Source organism: Haliotis rubra, unplaced genomic scaffold, assembly GCF_003918875.1.
Source record: "Haliotis rubra isolate DU_JTF1 unplaced genomic scaffold, ASM391887v1 Scf686, whole genome shotgun sequence".
Classification (NCBI taxonomy): domain Eukaryota; kingdom Metazoa; phylum Mollusca; class Gastropoda; order Lepetellida; family Haliotidae; genus Haliotis; species Haliotis rubra.
In genome coordinates this window covers 418,844-438,012 of record NW_025767397.1, presented here as the reverse complement: position 1 = coordinate 438,012, position 19,169 = coordinate 418,844, and the positions used below count along the sequence as shown (strand labels likewise).

The 19,169-nt window shown below is 43.6% G+C and overlaps 1 protein-coding gene across 1 annotated transcript in view; it reads right to left on the bottom strand.

Annotated features, from left to right (window-relative positions):
- Positions 1–1,618: 1,618 nt before the first annotated feature.
- Positions 1,619–19,169, bottom strand: part of LOC124258189 — a 49,275-nt gene continuing 31,724 nt past the window's right edge. Inside the window, 14 exon segments of the mRNA XM_046692245.1 lie at positions 1,619–2,939; positions 3,909–4,096; positions 4,459–4,587; positions 11,662–11,805; positions 12,114–12,117; positions 12,486–12,763; positions 13,373–13,910; positions 14,827–15,052; positions 15,334–15,474; positions 16,020–16,114; positions 16,245–16,349; positions 16,552–16,696; positions 16,855–16,960; positions 18,417–18,582. Coding sequence (XP_046548201.1) covers positions 2,718–2,939; positions 3,909–4,096; positions 4,459–4,587; positions 11,662–11,805; positions 12,114–12,117; positions 12,486–12,763; positions 13,373–13,910; positions 14,827–15,052; positions 15,334–15,474; positions 16,020–16,114; positions 16,245–16,349; positions 16,552–16,696; positions 16,855–16,960; positions 18,417–18,582 — 2,487 coding nt within the window. The 3' untranslated portion in view covers positions 1,619–2,717.

Below are 19,169 nucleotides of genomic sequence, written 5' to 3'. Positions count from 1 at the left end.
CTAACATCCAGGGTACTTCACTTAGTAATTGACGTCAGCCCCCAGCCAAAGGTAATACCAGTTATAGCCTCATGGGACAACCAAAGTTGTTGTGTGAACTGTTTAAGGACAGTAAACCAGTTAATGCAGCCTCTCAAGTAATTAATTCTGCACAATGGACTAACCATTTCTCATCCCTTCTCTCCTGGCAGGATGTTGCACTCGAACAAGAAACAAGAAACATTCACCATTCACCATAACCCATATCAAAGATCATATTGATAATAAATCATCTGGACGTGATGGCATTTATGCTAAATTATGAAAGTCCTCCCAAAAAAACAAATGAACATGGATATCTATGAAACACATAATAATTCTGGTCCTGAGATTTAATGGAACTGATTTCAAAACTTGAAGTGTTGGAGACCTATGAGCCGACCACAGGAGAGGTATTCTCTGCTTTTCATGTAACCAGTCTTGTTTCAAATTTCATTTCAAATTGAAAATAATTGGAAATATATTTTTCGCCATTTGTTAAAGGTCACATGCAACCAAAAAATCAAACATAATTAAAACACAATTATCACTTATTCATGACATATAATATACATTGCTGGTTATGAAAAAACATATAAACAAAATTATGAGCGTACAATCGCAAATCAAAAGTGCAATATTGTGTACTTGGATTTACTTCCCAAGAAACGAAGCAGCCGGGATAGCGAACCCAGTCAGAGCGGGTGGGTGTGCACTCAAGTGTAACGGCTGGTTCATTTGCAGATGCCCTCACGGCTCATTGTGTGTGTATATAGAGATGTTGGGTTTTGTAAATACATGCTCATTTTTTGTGTATAACATTTTGCAATCAACAGACATCATAACATGTCATGTGTACAAGTATCACACCTGCCTGTCTGTGTAATTACATAATGAGACCGAACTCGGGCCATAAATCAATGCATTTTGTTTATGGTGTATAGCCTGATTGGTGTTAAGTTCAAATTGCATGTGGTCAGTGATCGCAGTTGTGTATTGAATATGGTTATTAGCAGACAGGCAGGAAGACACATAGGTGTCAATAAAACAGACATTGAGTATTGTCTGTGACAACGACATATCTATATCACAGTTTGAAATTCTGTCAACGCTAAATAATGACATTGTTTTTAAGTATCGAACTGAGAAAGTGACTCAGTAAGAAGAACGTGTGGTGAAATAGACAAATGAAATTATATAAACAGTTAATCTACAGTCATAACATATAAAAAGCTCGCGCCTGTGAAACATCAACAAAACATTAGAAAAATTGCTCACACCACAGCCTTCACCGAGTATTCACCGGACAACCCACTTCCAAGCTGCGCGAACCTATTTCACTGCGCACGTGTTATGAGCACAGCCCAGCTGTTGAAACCAGTTTTCCCCCGAAAAGTCGGGGGAAAATTAGTGAATCATTTGAACTCCGATTTTGCGTGTTTTTTTTCATTGCATTATTTTTCAACTTTATAAGTTGAATTTGATTTTTTTGTGATTTGTTTAGGTTAGTCAATACCAAAAGGTATCAGAATCTGCAAAGTTGTGTTTTACATTGCATGCGACCTTTAAGCTGTGCTAAAATTGAGGACAGAAAAAGCAATAAATGTATGTGTATTTTATTTCTCTTGTATAAAAGAAGTGACAAATGTCGGGATGGAATCACTGATAAAGCTATCACTATTTCCAGTCACTTTCTCTCACTAGTGACTGTTGCTGCATTTACATCATGTACATACATAGAGACTTACTGCCCATAAATACTAAAAAAACATATTGTGTACAATATCTAAATAAACGGATAAATAAATAAAATGATATCACAGACAACAAACTGAGGTCAAAACTATCACCTGTAAGGACAACAAGAGGAAACAGAGATGACGAGGAGATCTTAAGGAGCAGTGGCTCCACAGGATCAGTTGAAGATGTACTGGAATAGTGTCAGACCCACAAGATTATGGGCCTCCACAGAAATACTTGAGAACCCAGAGAATTAATAGAAAAATAATATCCACAATTTAACTGGAGGTTCAACAGGGCTAAAAGCTTTCCAGGAATACTAGTGAATAATAGGATGAATGGAACAAAAGCATCTACATGAAAAGAAGCCTCTGGTGAACATGTTCAGAATCCACAGGATTAGAACCAGACACAGTGACAGGAGCACCCGTAGGATGAATGGCAGCCCCACAGGATGAAAAGAAAAACAGGATTAGTGTAGAATACATTGGAGCTGGCAACTAAGTGAGGTTGCACAGGCATAGAAGTACCCCCAGGAAAAGACGTACACACAGGAAAAGACGTACCCACAGGAACAGACGTACCCACATCACAAGTGCAAGACACATTGGAATAATGCAACATGATATAATTATTGACTGAACAATTAACATCTACATTATCTTCAGTTTCAATAATTTGCATGCAAACAGCAAATATCATTGTGTGTCATTAAAGTCTTCTAATGCTCAGACCAATCTTCAAAACAAATGTTTAATTATGTAATTGATGAAATTCCCTCATCATCCATAACCTATAGCCATCACTGTGTTGCCTTGTATCATATACTTAGTGGGATGCCTCATCAGTGCATGCAGCATCAGTACTAGATGTCATCTTCATCTGCAATAAGTCTATCCACTGCATCCCAGTCTATGACACTGGCCACGCTACCACTTCCGATCGATGCAGCATCAGTACTAGATGTCATCTTCATCTGCAATAAGTCTATCCACTGCATCCCAGTCTATGACACTGGCCACGCTACCACTTCCGATCGATGCAGCATCAGCAATGTCCCATATCTCGTCAACATCAACAGAGTTGGTGTAGAGGTAGTCGTCCTCACCCATCACTTCATTGTAGTAGTCGGACCGGCCATCAGACATCGGGTAGTCTAAGGCTGAGGCTGTTCCTCCAACCTGGCACAGAAATAGCTGAGTTTCAGCATCATCTAACAGTGTAGGAAAGATAGCCCGTGCCAACGTCCGAGACGGGTGAATTTTGTGGAGGACGGGTTAAAAAAATATCTAGTCTGTCCTCATGTCGGGTCAATTTTAGCAAACCAATGACATATATATAATGATTATAACCTTTTTGAATATTTACTGCCGAAGGTGCTTTATTTATATTTGGAGGACAGGCTAGATTTTGGCAGGACTGGTAAAAAATTTGACCTGCCATTCCTGTGGACAGGCTAGATTTTCTACATCTTTCCTACACTGCATCTAATCATCTTTATTCTCTAAGTGTGATTAGGTGGACTGTTGCTTTATAGACAGGAATATTTCAACCAATGAGGAGTCTGCAAAATTGTCTCAGCCAGCCCAGTGTCTGATGTGTCAAGATCTACCCCGGAAGAATCTCATCACAGAGGGTGGAATACTTGACATTGGTGAGTGACTGATAGGCTGTTTATCATCTCCATGAGTGAGTGAGTGAGTGTGATGGGGGCAGGTTTAGATGTATGGGAGGGTGAATGTTTGCTGGTTGGAGGGTTTGATGTCTGAGTTTCCTCAGCAGTTATGGGTGTATGGGCAAGATGGAAAGAAGGAGGGGTAAGTTTAGTGGTTGACAGGAATTGGTTTTGGATGGTAGGATAGGTGTGTAGGTGCATGTTTGGGGGAAGTTGGTATGGGGGTTGGAGTGTGTGTTGTTTCGGTGGGTTTAGGTGTGAGATTTGGTGGAAGGTTTGACTGATGGGCAGGTGCATTGATGTTGTTGGTTTTATTTCTTGTTTTTGTTGGAAGGGAGGCTTGGGGGTGAATGAGGAAGTTGGTAGGGGAATCAAACCCAGGTATTTAACCGGATGATCACTTTAAAAAACCATTTACCATGGTGCCCATTTGCCAAGTCACAGATAATGTAGACATTACAATGTTCGTATTTACCGTGTAGACAACAGATGGGTCATCATCTGCATACAGCAACTGTCGGACATCGTCCTCCATGACCCAGTCACTGACCTCAGACCTTGCCTCCCATCCCTCCGCTATATCTTCCTCCATTGACCTGTAGGGGGTGCCGTATGGACGGGGCCGAGTCGCACCCCTGCCAGTTGGGTATCTGCGACTTTGGGCTGAAACAACAAATATAATAGTTTCACATATCTGATTTTGTGATGTTATTTAGGACAACAATAGTGTCCCTTCTATATTATATGTTTCATAAAGAATTACTTGACATTTACATAGAAAAAATTGTAGTTAACATATCTTCATTACACACATTACAAACATTTCAGTAAATCTTGTGACATTATGGTGAGTTGAAATCGGACTTAATATTACATTCAAGATAATTGTGATAATCAAACGACACAATCAAGTGTGCATGCGTGCGTGCGTGCGAGCGTGCGCACACATGCTTTAGCACAGAGGCAGTCTATTTTCACAATGATGCTTTTCATTCAAATAATGAGAAAGCCTAGGTCAAGGTTACCTGCTCGTCTGAGAGTTTCTGGAGCTTGAGCATTGATGTCCTGTAACTGTTCCACATAGTTTTTGGCAGGATGTGCCGGCTTTCTTGCCTTCATGATTGTACGAGGTTGGATGGTCACTGTCTTTCCTCCTGTGAAAAAGGACTTGTATTGTTATTCTGCTAAACATGCTAAAGAGAGTGAATTCTGTTGTACAATATAATTTGCAGTATTGCAGCAATATCACATTGAGGAACATAAAGGACTGGATATAGGATAAATATGAAGGAATGAAACCCAGGTTTAAAGTGTGATGACAGAACCACTAGACCATTCCAAACACTAGACCACTAAAAACCACTAGACCACAGCATCACTACTCCAACCACAAGACCACTCCAACCACTAGACCACTCCAACCACAAGACCACTCCAACCACTAGACCACTCCAACCACAAGACCACTCCAACCACTCCAACCACTAGACCGCTCCAACCACTAGACCACTCCAACCACAAGACCACTCAAACCACTAGACCACTCAAACCACTAGACCACTCAAACCACTATTCCAACCACTAGCCCACTCCATCGCTTCTCCAACTACTAGACCACTCCAACCACTATTCCACTTCAACCACTATTCCACTCCCACCACTAGACCACTCCCACCACTATACCACTCCAACCACTACTCCAACCAATAGACCACTCCAACTACTAGACCACTCCAACCACTATACCACTCCAACCACTATTCCACTCCCACCACTAGACCACTCCAACCACTATACCACTCCAACCACTATACCACTCCAACCACTACTCCAACCAATAGACCACTCAAACCACTAGACCACTCCAACCACTATACCACTCCAACCACTATACCACTCCAACCAATAGACCACTCCAACCACTAGACCACTCCAACTACTACTCTAACCAATAGACCACTCCAACCACTACTCCAACCAATAGACCACACCATCGCTACTCCAACCAATAGACCACACCATCGCTACTCCAACCAATAGACCACTCCATCGCTACTCCAACCAATAGACCACACAATCGCTACTCCAACCAATAGACCACACCATCGCTACTCCAACCAATAGACCATACCATCGCTACTCCAACCAATAGACCACACCATCGCTACTCCAACCAATATACCACTAGACCACTACAACCACAGATCTTTTTTCAGCTCCTCTTTGACAATCATTTGGAAGTTGGATTTTGGAGCCTATTAGATATTTATGATCACAACAACACTGATCCTGCCAGGAGGGAACAACCAGTTGTCATCTGCCTGAGCAGCTATCGATCAGCCTGGTGATACGCTTTAATGACTTCATCCTTATTAGTTTTGTTTGTTGATTAAAGCCACAATCAGCAGTATTGTAGCTAGATGATGGCAGTCTGTAATAATTGTGTCTGGACCAGGCAACCCAGTGATTGACATCATGAGCATCGATGTACACATCTGGGATAGTATGACATGCCTCAAACAAACCAGTAGTCCTGACCACACCGTCACGTTAGCTGCCACTTATGGCAAGCATGGGCTGCTGCCAACTAGTTATAACATGTATGTTCACAGACAACCCCTCAGTAAGCAGCTCTTCCAACAGGTAGGTAGATTATCAGCGCCCAGAGAACTACCACACCTTGATACTACAGTATGCTGTATATGAAAAGTAGAGTCCGAATTTCCCAGTACAAGTATGATGAGACTTTTCTTCCTCAGTCCCCTGAGTACCTCACCTTTCAGTGTTCTCCGTGAGGTAGAACTGGCATTCAGTTTCTTCAGCTGTTCCACATAGGTCTGGGGTTTGTGCTTCGGGCGGTGGGGGTTGGTTCACGATCACGCCCCTGCCAACCGTGAAGCTGCAGTTAAATTTATACAAACCTGTAGAGGTTATGAATTCTTTGAAGAAAGTCCTCCTTGGGGTACATATAAGCATTAAAATGTCCATTTTAAATCCTACGACAGTTGTAACTATATTTTTAATAAAATATTTACAAAACAAAAAACTCGTTTTGTCTTGTGAGACCACCCCTACAGGGCCCCACCGGACCAACACAGCCAAGAGCAGGTAACTCTCGCCGTCTACCTCGTACCTCACTTTTCATGCTGAACGTGTCAGACAGAATGAGGGGAGGCGGGTGGCCGTACCCCAAGGAGGACTTTCTTCAAAGAATTCATAACCTCTACAGGTTTGTATAATTCTTTTTCAGAAGAAGTCCTCCTTGGGGTACATATAAGCATATGACAGACTCCCAAAGATATTTGAGACGGGAGTGGCATTCTGTCTGGCAACAACTAAACCCGTGGTGGAGTGAAATCTACAACCGATACGGAAATAGAAAACACCGACCCACCTGACCGCTGATGTCAATCAGACGGGGGCGGGAACTAGAGAGCCCAAGCTTATATGTCAATTGGCTCAATATCAATGACATAAAACCCCGCCCCCAACCATTACAATGGAAGGAATGTATGGGGACATGCCGAAACAACTCCCAACCCTAATATAGCCCCAGCCAGACAAGCGTGGCGAGAGGTATAAGGGTAGGGAAAGCGTAAAAAATTTAAACGCTACAAAGCCAATAACCCAGGAGTCGAGCTAATAAGTACTGCAAACTAATGCTCGAATGCACCCCTGTTTGGAAGAGGGCTTGCCGGGACCTCGATAAAACCCAGAGAAATTATTAGCCTCGCTAAAACTTTCTGAGGAAATCGAACGAGTACAAACGCCATGCATTGTACGAGTGAAAAACACCCCCACCAAACACTCTCGGCGTGAGGAGGGTAAGTGTAGACCACCATCCCACAAAGCTGATTAACACAGACTCCCAAATACTGTAAGCGTACAAAAAAAAACTGTAAGCGTACAAAAATCCCCTGAATAGCGAAAAGCGTAGCCGAACATGTGTTGGCTCACCATTACACTAACCTGGTCACGTGACATGCGGCTCGAAGAGAGGCATACCAAACAGTGCCCCGTGGGGTGTTCGTACCCAATTCCGTCGCAAGACGGGTTAATAGCATATGACTGGTTAAAGCGTTCAAAACGGACCCCGCCCTCTTGAAGGGGACGTAAGGGACGTATGTACACCCAAACCCGACCCAACCCGAAAGGATGGTAAGGCTAATACGATGTAGTGATATGAAATATATCGACATTGAACACAGAACCGATACCAATGACCAGTTACTAACTTGGTCAGGGTGGCAGGTCACTCTCCACTGGAGAGAACCGAAAGACCGAACCGAGCACGATCCTTAGAATGCGTGTCAAGTTGGTAATGGCGAATGAAGGCGTTCTGCTGGCTCCAAAGAGCGACAGAACCGATCTCTTCATTGAGCAGTGCCGCTGTGTATTGTCAACAAAGCGGCATCTGCCCTACCCAGTCTGCCTTCAACCCCTCGGGGGGAGGTAAACCTTATCATTGTAACCATACAATTACGGAAACAAGCCAACGAGATAAAGTGCGCTTGCTAGCAGACTCCCCAGTCTTCCCGCCACCAAACAGCACACATGGGTACCCGTACGGATCCCTTTTGTTCGTTCGGTCGTGACAGGCACGGGTGAGCAATCGAAAGATTGGTCCCCGGTGCGGAAGGCTGGGTAAGGGGTGGAAGTGCGATATGAGCAGTCACGTGGAAAGCAATATCGCACTGAGAGTGGTAGGTATCCGGGAGTCGAATACGGACATGATCAGTATAAAATACTGTCAGTGTCGGGTCAGTGGGAATCGCATGGATGTACCCGACCCTTCTACCAGAGTTCACCACAAGTAAAGTCGTCTTCCACGAGTGAAGTGAGAGAGACGATATACTTGAAAATTAGGGCCAGACAGCCAATTGTGAATAAGTGGCAATTTTAAGGTGGGCTGGGTCGCCGACGAGGCGGTCGAACCCTGTTCATGCCAGCTACGACGCGATGTACGAGAGGATGCTGCCTAGGCAGAGCACCATCGAACGAGGTGTGAAAGGTGGAAATAGCCATGGAGTACCCGGCAATGGTGGAGGTCATAAGGCTCTCAACCAAAACGAGGTTATAGTAACTCCAATATCCGAACTAAATCCGCAGAATAGGGATTATGAAATCCCCCTATCTGCACACCAGCGCGCCCCACCTATCAGCACACTGAACCGGTGTCGAATCCCAGCCAGAACTGTGTCTGCCACGGTTGCTGTGTTATACCCGACAGAGGCCAAGCCACCCAGTGAATCCAAGGATTCGGGTGTTGCGCCCCGTTCAGAGTGAGAATGTCTGGCCGAAGAGGTAATTCGAATCCCGGCGTGCGGGATCGAACACCAACCTGACTGCTGTCAATTCCAGCACATTGATGTGCAGGTTGTGACTTCGTCTCAAGAGGCTGCAGGTCACCCAGAACATCGCCCTAACCCGGTAGGGATGTATCTGGCTGGACTGAGAGCGACGGTGTCTCCAGGGGTGGGGACCCTCGGAGAGACGCCTGACGTCTGTCCATCTGACTGCGTGAGGTTGACAATTCCGCCCAGTTTCGTAAGAGTGACCAACACTGATCGTGAGGTCCCCAGACTCAACAGTTATTCTGAAACCACGATGAGCCAGTCGCCTATGTACGGGTGACAACACCGGCACTGCGATCTGGCTATCTGAGCTGTAATAAACCTCAATTTGGTGAACACCCTTGGCACCGTAATGTAGCCTAAGGAGAGAACACGAAACTGGTAGCACGTCCCGTCAAACAAGAAACCGAAGGTAAATCTTGAAATCAGGGTGCAATGGAACAAGGAGGTACGCGACCTCGAGGTCGATTGACGTGCGCGAATCCCCTGTCTCGAGATCACCGAGCGCGGTGTCTCCATCTTTAAGGACATACCTCTATGAACTTGTTCAGCTCTCAGATGAGAATGGGTCTGAACATTCCGTTCGTAATGGCAACGATGAAATAAATGGAGTCAAACCCCACAAATTCCTGACCATTGGCAACCACCAGACATCAGGCCGAGACCTAGCCTACCGGCGCAGAGACTGGATCTCGGCACGGGTATTGTCGCCGTCTCTGGGCCGAAGCCGCCACTGGAGGTCTGACCCTCCGACCGGTGTTTGCGGCAGAATATAGTAACCCGAGCAGTCGGCAACTTAACGTTTGCCGATGGAGTCTGGAAACATGTCTGAATTAACGAGCACCTCAACTCCGCTTCCGTATTCCTCGAAACAAACCCGGGCGTTTAAGTCAGCAACATTGTTTGCGGGGGAACGATAAAGGGATTTCCTTAGAAACCTTTCATCAAATATTATCCCCCGCCTGAAGCAGATTAGTGAAAAACATAAAATCTGCGTGTCGGAAAGAATGCGCGTGAGGCGCAGAAACCCAGACAAAAAACACAACCTCGGCCTATGAGCCACGTTGTGTGTAAACGTATGAAATGTGTATATGTGTAACATAACACAACATAATGTAACAGGAATATTGACGCAAGGGCGTTTATTATGAGCATCCTTGATCGACGTGAGCGTCCTCGGCTAAACACCGGAGGCACACTTTATAACCATCCTGTGGCGGTATTGTGCACGGCACAACGCCCAGGGCTTAAACTGCAACAAACAGAACCACGCCAGTGTTACTAGCAGGAACTGTGAAGCAGCAAACACATAAACACAAGTAAATAGCAAGAATAACCCGCACGGGCGATATATAAATGCTACAAGCTACAGCCATTTAAATACTAAACATACAATGCAAAGCAGAAAAAGGCTAGCCACCCCTGCGTTTACACTAGAGTAAAGTTGAGTGATACGAAACGAACACTATCAAAATTACTCAACAACGACTTACCACAAATTCGCTGAAAAGAAAGAGAATTTAGGCAAGCCTACCATATAATATGCAAACATAATATATGAACTCCCTACTACAAGCTACCAAGAACATATAGCAAGGAAACCACGATCGCGTGGTCCGCCATTTTGCCTGCCACATGGCTGGAAAACAGAGAACCCACGGCAAAGTTACAACAAAAGATGAATGAAAATATCAACATATGACGTCCATCTAACGCCCGTGCGTAGAGAAAGGAACCATACATACAGATTGAGACTCTTTTACACTCATCGTATCGGTAGGAGAGCAAACTCGAAACGAACACCACGCACGTCTATTCAACAGAACGACAGCATGAAAAGTGAGGTACGAGGTAGACGGCGAGAGTTACCTGCTCTTGGCTGTGTTGGTCCGGTGGGGCCCTGTAGGGGTGGTCTCACAAGACAAAACGAGTTTTTTGTTTTGTAAATATTTTATTAAAAATATAGTTACAACTGTCGTAGGATTTAAAATGGACATTTTAATGCTTATAAGTACCCCAAGGAGGACTTCTTCTGAAAAAGAATATGAGTGGTCCCTAAACATAGTTTCCATTATGCCAATATTCAGCCCAAGCACAATATAGATGAGCCTTTTAATACCAGTGTGTACAACAATAGACTACAGAAACTATGTTCTAGATGACTGGCAATGTTTTATTATGTAGGTAAATATCCTAATAATATAATGATTGATGGTAAAATCAAAAAACAAATACAAGTTGCCTCATCTCTAATCACTTGTTCACTGTATTTGTCAGCAGTTCATTTTGTGAATAGTTTCAGAAGCTATTTCCCTTCTACAACCTTGACTCAACGTGAAGTTTCAATGCACTTAGAACAAAGACAAAGCCGTCCTGGTTTCACAGAGCAGGAAGATATTACAGTAATACAAAGTAACAATGTCCAATGGGTTACGGAAATCACTGCATGATCACACTTCACTTTCAATCACATCATTTTCGGGCCGGTGGGGTAGCCTAGTGGTTAAAGTGTTGGCTCGTCATGCCGAAGACCCGGGTTCGAATCCCCACATGGGTATAATATGTGAAGCCCATTTCTGGTGTCCCCTGCCGTGATGTTGCTGAAATATTGCTAAAAGTCAGTCAGTCAGTTAAGCCCATTCCTGGTGTCACTGAAGATGTATATCTAAACATAGTAAAGATGATTTATTGCCTGTAAGCAATAATCCAGTTTTTTCATAGTGGTTTGTAGACCCCCTTTTTTGAAAATGACTAAAGACCACATTGAAGTTAGTTAGTGAGTGTGTGTACTTTTAGACTGGCTCTGGTATCAAGGACCAATCCCTACCCACAGTGGTGTACTGTAATACAATACAGGAATGTGTATCTTCTCACCTGACTCGGGAACATGTTGTCTAGGGACAACAGGTGTAGAGTACTGCCTCCGTGGCTTCATCTCCTGGAGACGCTCTGCGTACGTCTTTACCCGCCGTGGTCCCGTGTCTGCCTTCCGTGCTGTGCCAGGGATGTGTTTAGAACCTACAGATAAAGTTGGGATACACTATACTATCATCTGTTTGAAATCCACCAGCTACATCCTTGTATCCTGTCAGTCAACCAATCTTTAAGTCAAGCCTAATAAGGCAAGGGTTTGAACACTGTTGTTCTGTGATATAGCACTTCATTTCTGCAGGATTCATGGTAGGGAACTTAACTGTATCAGAAACAAGGGACACATTTTACTGTCGCTTTCAGTCAGTGAAAGTTTATGACTATCATAAGAAACTTGGACTAGACACTAATCCCTAGATATCTGAATTACATCCCTCTAACAGACCTTCACTCACATCTCTAAACAGAATCAACAAGAAACTATTCCCTTCAAAAACATGTACAACAAACGGCAGTGACTGTGAATGTTTTCACAGTGTGTAAAGTATAATGAACCCGGGGACCAGGGAGAAGTGGTTGTATCCCATAATGGACATCTCAACAACAGAAGAGTGCCATGATTCCCTCCAATGGTTGATAGTCTGAACATGCATCCCATAATGGGCATCACAACAGCAGAAGAGTGCCATCATTCACACCAATGGTTGATAATCTGAACACCCATTCCCAGTTCTTTGAAACAGCTGATGATATTGTAATATCCACAGGAAAGTGTCACATTTACTATGGATACTAGGGTCCTGGTCCATCCATCACACTCACCATACAGCCTCTCCTTCTCCTCGGTTGTGGAGTCTCGTGCTGTGTTCTGTCGGCTCATACTGGACAGCCTCTCCACGTAGCTGGGCCCCGACCTCTTCACTGGACCTCTTACGGAGCTTCTCCGGTTGCTGCAGCCTCACCAGCTCGGAGAAGGATTTAGGCTTGTAGGGCTTCACTGGGACGTTGTCCTTCTTAGGTTCTGATGTGGGGTCCTTGCTGTAGCGCTCAAAGGGCAGAGGCTTGTCATCCATTTCCTCCACATGCCGAGCGTAACTCAGGAGATCTGGTGAAGAGAGTAAAGACATGTGAGAAGTCCATCATTCTGGAATCCATGGTAACGGAGACTGTGTCTCTGTCATTTGGATTATCTGTACATGATTGATATACAAAATGAGAGATTAGTTCATTGATCAAAATTTGCTAGGAAAGGCAATTAGCCAAAACTATTTCCCCATGTAATAAAACATCAATGAAATGTTTCAATACTTAATGGCTCTGCTTTTCAAAATTAATGAATATTCGATTCAAGTGATCACAAATAATGAACTGAATTCAGCTCAATTCACTGAATATGCGATTGAATTGTAAACAGCCCTACTATTTTCACTCAAACTAACTGATCTGATAAGATTGATGTACTCAGGTACAAACCCTGTGTTTATTGTCACTTTGTTTAAAATGACCACTGACTTATTGTGTCCAAAACCTTTCTACAGCAACCCCGTTCTCATGAGAGCATTAAGAAAGTTTACATGGGATGAAAGATCAGTTTAAGTGGCAGGACAGATACATCAGATATCAATTCTGCAGATTATTTGGGAGTCTTCCATGGCCTAATCCTACCAGTTAACACACAAGCATCCCTTCACAACACATCAGTAGAGAGTCTAACCTGCTGTGGAACCTCCTGTTCGGTCAAAGTCTGAATCAAGTCCTTGCTCCAACAACAGTTCTTCCGAGAAGGTGAGAACATCATCCCGACGTCCAGGTCGTTCCTCAAAGTTGTCAGAAGTCTTCAGGATTCCCTTCCTCGTGGGACTATCAGGACTTCTGCTCCTCCTGAGGTCAGTTTGAATCACCCTTGTTCTCTCCAGGTTCCTGGACCTAAGTGACATGGTTGGACTTGCATCGGTCAGCGTTGGTTGAAGCACCCTCTGTCCTGCCCTTGGTGGAGAAGTCTTCCTCTTAATTTTGGGGGTCAGAGTTGAAGGACGCTTTGGTGACAGGGAGGATGTCCGCTTGGGTGAAACTTTTCGTGGAGCTTTCCGTGAAGGCTGTTCTTTGGGAAGGTGTGGCTTGTCAACCAAAATATCTCCAAGAAGCATTTCAGCTTCTTCAAATCGTCTTTCCATGTTCTCCTTGCCAGTGTTCTTCCTGAAGGCTGTCCGCTCCTTCTCTGCTTCTTGAAGTGCTCTGCTCCTTAGTGTTGCCTACGTCATGAAACAACCATGTTTAAAAATAACCATCAACATTTGTAGATACATCAGAGTATGAAACCAAACTGTTTTGCATTACAGTTTCAATATGACATTAGGGACACTGCCATGAAACATTTACTGAGTGAGTGAGTGAGTGAGTGTACTTTAGACTGGCTCTGGTATCAAGGACCAATCCTACGATCCACACCTCCCTGGTGTACTGTAATTGCTTTTAGCAATATTCCAGCAATATCAAGTGGGGAACACCAGAAATGGGCTTCACAACATTTACTGAGAGCCGGAATAGTGTAAATGGAACTTTCTGTTGCTAACAGTGAAATCTCACTTTTTTAAAAAATACTTTGCTCCATTCAATTTGATATGGCATGTGGTCCTGTGCACAGAGCTCAGGTCACGAATCAGTTGAAGTTAAGCAACGTTGAGCTCGGACAATCCTTGGATGGGTGACCGTGTTTGGCAGCTTGACTCCTGAGAGTTTCTAGGACTTCAGTCCTGCCCCACAACGAAGCACATGTGATACATGTGGTCTCACCTTAGGCAAGTGACTTTGTTCAAATTGCCTCTGTTCACCCAGCAGAAAATGGGTACCCGGTGGGATAAAGTCATATGACTATAACCTTCTAGCGCCTAACAGACAGCTTGGGTTATCCGGGGTATTAATCATCAGATTCTGATAAAGCGCCATAAGCAATCACTTGGTGTTTGTAGAGTGTGCTCTATAGAAGATGACTTATTATTATTCTTATTATTATTATAATAATATAACAGACAACCCAAAACATGCCTCATCTACCTCCTAGGTGGTCCTTGTCATTGGTTACCAATCAGAGTTATCTGTCCCTGATCACTCCCTTACTCTCATCTCATCATGTGACATGAGTAAATCAATAATTTCTTCTACACATACCTCTGGAACAAGATTGCTGGGTTTGAATGGGCTGACTTCTCTCTCCCGTAACTCAGCTCTCTGTCTGAGGAACTCCTGCTGCCTCTCCGAGTACTTCTCTGCCATCCAGTCCTGCAGCTCCCTCCGGCGTTCAGCTTCATCCTGGTTGGCATTCCCGTGCGCCTGTGTCACCATCTGCTGCAGCTTCTCCACACTCATGCGTACCCTCTCATCCACTGCAGCGCTTCTGTACAACATCGACAATATCAGAGGTGAATACACTCATCTCTGTTCAGCTGTCTTCAGTTTGAGGTGTCAGGATGTGCTTAACTTTAACCTAACTGCACAGTGCTGAACTAGATCTACTGTCTGATAAGCATACTACACCATGATTGGATGTTATTCAATGAACTGACACTGTTCTCTGAATATTTAGAGATGCCTTTTCATTTTCTAAGAAATCTGGACCTGTTGGTACTGTTAGGTGACATTTCCTTTACACATGATCAAGATCCATGCAGCACTTACCTCCCTTTGGCTTTGTAAGCCAACATCTCAGCCTCTGCAGTGGTTATTCCAGCCTCAGCAAGGTCAACACCACCACCGGCGATGACCTCACCGATGATGTCGCTGATGCCACTTAGACCAGACATGTGACTTGCATCAGCACTGAATAAAAATACATTAAATGTGTTATATATGGGCTTATACTTTCTTGCAGAGAGTCAGTCAGCATGCAGAATACTTAGCAGAGCACATATAGAATATTTAGCAGAGCTGACTTTAGTTGTAAGACTAGTATCTTCCTTTCATTCAAATCATTCACATACCTATAAACGTGCACAATTTCCTTAAACTAATATTGCAACCCATCTGATATGAAACAAGTAAGAGGATGCTGAGATTGATTTTCACAAGGGACTGTGTTGCTTTCAAGTAGCTTCTTTTAACAGCATTTGTTTGATTTCAGTCTGAAGAAGAAAGTCCTGATTAACTAATTTATTTCTTGTTTCAAATCTTTCATGTTTGTCAGTGTGATTTTTAATCTACAATTCTTGGATGACCCTTTACATCCTTCCCTTTAGGCCATGAATCCTTATACAGTTTAAATAACACAGTGACTACAAAATCATGCCAACAGACACCCTTAAAACTTAGGTGACATCTGTGGACATGGTCAGTGCAGTCCTGTGATGATGTATGTTGTCTGTTACCTTGTTCTAGTTGACTTCTTGGACCGTACCGATCTGGCACTCGGCTGAGGAGACCTCTGGGAAGACTTTGGTGTCAGTCTGCCTGATACACGTCCCTGTTTGAAACAAATACAGAAGTCAGCACAAGTCAAAGTGGAGCAAATAGTTTATTAAAACATATTTCTGGAATAATGTGGCCATAAAATGTAATGTAATTTCTCACGCAATAGGTATGAAAAGACTTGCCTCTTTGGAATCTCTTAGTGGTGATGAACTTCTTGAATCTGAAGTTACCTCCCTTTGAGCTGAAGGATGAGCAGCATCCACCATTGCATCCAGTGTGTTGAGCATCTGGAAACAAATGAAGAGTTAATATCTCCACATTTATCTTGTTTATTAATGCCTTTTGACATCTGATCAATTGTAAACAAAGATTAATGCAATCAAGTTTTCAAAATTATTTCAGAATTAACTCATCAAACTCCATCAACTACACTAACAAAATGGAACACAAACCCTGCCCAAAGAGGAACATAAACTCGCTGCGACTTACAAGATGGGTGTTCATGAAGTCTGACTCCATGTTGTTGGACATCTCGTCTATAGCTCGCATCTGCTCATTCATTTCTCGAAGTCGTCGGATCATGGCCACCTTTGACTCCCTCATACTTCCTCTCGGCATCAGGGCAACAGACACACTGTCACATGATAAACAAGGTTATATTTATTGAATAATAGTCAGTAAACTGTCTGATAAAGAGTCAGAGTCTGTCGTTACTAAAGGGGACTGGGTAACTGACATCTTATCAGATAATAAACACGTTATAGCATAGCATGAACAACCAGATTCACAAACCTGTCTTCCCCAGCCTGCCGAGACTCAAACATTCGGACGGTGACGGCATCATGGTGGTACCGCCGAGGTGGTTCCAGGTCCTCCCGCAGACCTTGCTCCACAGCATCTACCACAGAAACATCATTGAGTACACAGAGCCACAAGCAGGATAGCGCACATCATCAGAGGATTGTCACACGATGCGGGACTGTCACCCGATCAGATTGTCACCCGATCAGAGGATTGTCACCTGATCAGAGGATTGTCACATCATGTGATGATTATCGCAGAGTTGGAGGACTGTATCATGACAGGAGAACTGTCACAGGATTGAAAGATTGGTAAATGATGAACAGAGTGTTACATGATAGTAGTCTGTCAGATGATGGAAGAATTGTCACATGATAGGAAACAATACTAGGCTTGTCATATGATAGCAGGTGTCTGTCACCAAGGTCACATGACAGAGCAAGTACGTGTCTGTGTGTCAAACTATCACTAATACAAGACTCTCAACTAATCACCTAAATCTAACAGGTAACATGTCAATACGTTTTGATGTATATCTGCCAAGAAACAGATGCACAATGCCGTCATGTAAGGTCACGTTACTCATGCAAGGTCACGTTACTCATGCAAGGTCATGTTATTCATACAAGGTCACATTATTCATGCAAGGTCACATTACTCATGCAAGGTTACATTACTCATGCAAGGTCACATTACTCATGCAAGGTCACATTACTCATGGTCACATTACTCATGCAAGTTCACATTACTCATGCAAGGTTATTGCTCAAGGTTACATTACTCATGCAAGGTTACATTACTCATGCAAGGCACATTACTCATGCAAGGTACTCATGCAAGGTCACATTACTCATGCAAGGTCACATTACTCATGCAAGGTCACATTACTCATGCAAGGTCACATTACTCATGCAAGGTCACATTACTCATGCAAGGTTACATGCAAGGTTACATTACTCATGCAAGGTTACATTACTCATGCAAGGTCACATTACTCATGCAAGGTCACATTACTCATGCAAGGTCACATTACTCATGCAAGGTCCACATTACACATTACTCATGCAAGGTCACATTACTCATGCAAGGACACATTACTCATGCAAGGTTACATTACTCATGCAAGGTCATGTTACTCATGCAAGGTCACATTACTCATGCAAGGTCACATTACTCATGCAAGGTCACATTATTCATGCAATGTCACATTACTCGTGCAAGGTCACATTACTCATGCAAGGTCACATTACTCATGCAAGGTTACATTACTCATGCAAGGTCACATTACTCATGCAAGGTCACATTACTCATGCAAGGTCACATTACTCATGCAAGGTCACGTTACTCATGCAAGGTCACATTACTCATGCAAGGTCACATTACTCATGCAAGGTCACATTACTCATGCAAGGTCACATTACTCATGCAAGGTCACATTACTCATGCAAGGTCACATTACTCATGCAAGGTCACATTACTCATGCAAGGTCACATTACTCATGCAAGGTTACATTACTCATGCAAGGTCATGCAAGTTGTGAAGGAAGACTCACCCATAGTCTGGCCCATTCTGCGTGCTGCAGTAGCCGAGATGGAGGAAGGTTTGAGGCTGACGTCGGGCTGTATCCTCTCCTCAGCCGATCTCTCATTCAGATCTCTCATCACAGCAGATGCTCGAATGTCCACCACGTTTAGATAGGAACGACCTGGGCCCTTCTCCTGGAAGATGATGTAGGTGAGGTGAAATGGGGTTTAACGTCGTACTTAAGAATATTTCACTCATATGACTGTGGAAGATGATGTTGCAATGTCCACACATGCCTACAGCAGACAACTGATGTCTCATACCAACACACAAACATGTCAGGAAATGATGAACAGTGTTGTTCTATAGATACAGCTTCATCAGTGGGTGGAAAGGATCAGCCTAGAAAACATCTCGATGAATTTCAAGACCTTGGTGTATGAGCCACTATCAGCTCCATCTGCATTAGTAAAGAGTAGCTTAGGCATGTGAGTACAGGGGATCTTCTTCATCCATGATCCTGGAGTCTAGCTTCAACACTTATCCCACATCCACTATTCCCAAGTAACCGCAAAGTCATTATATTGCAGGAAAAGTTAAACTGTTCATCCTCTCTATCTCAGTGTTCTGGGGATGAAAAACTCCTCAGCAACCTATAAGTTGTACAAGCTGTCCTTATTGTGGACTTGGTTGTAACATTCTGTGACTGATGGAATGTCACTTGGTGTCCCAGACCCAAGTATTTACATGTGGCAGAATTACTAACACTCACTCACTCAGT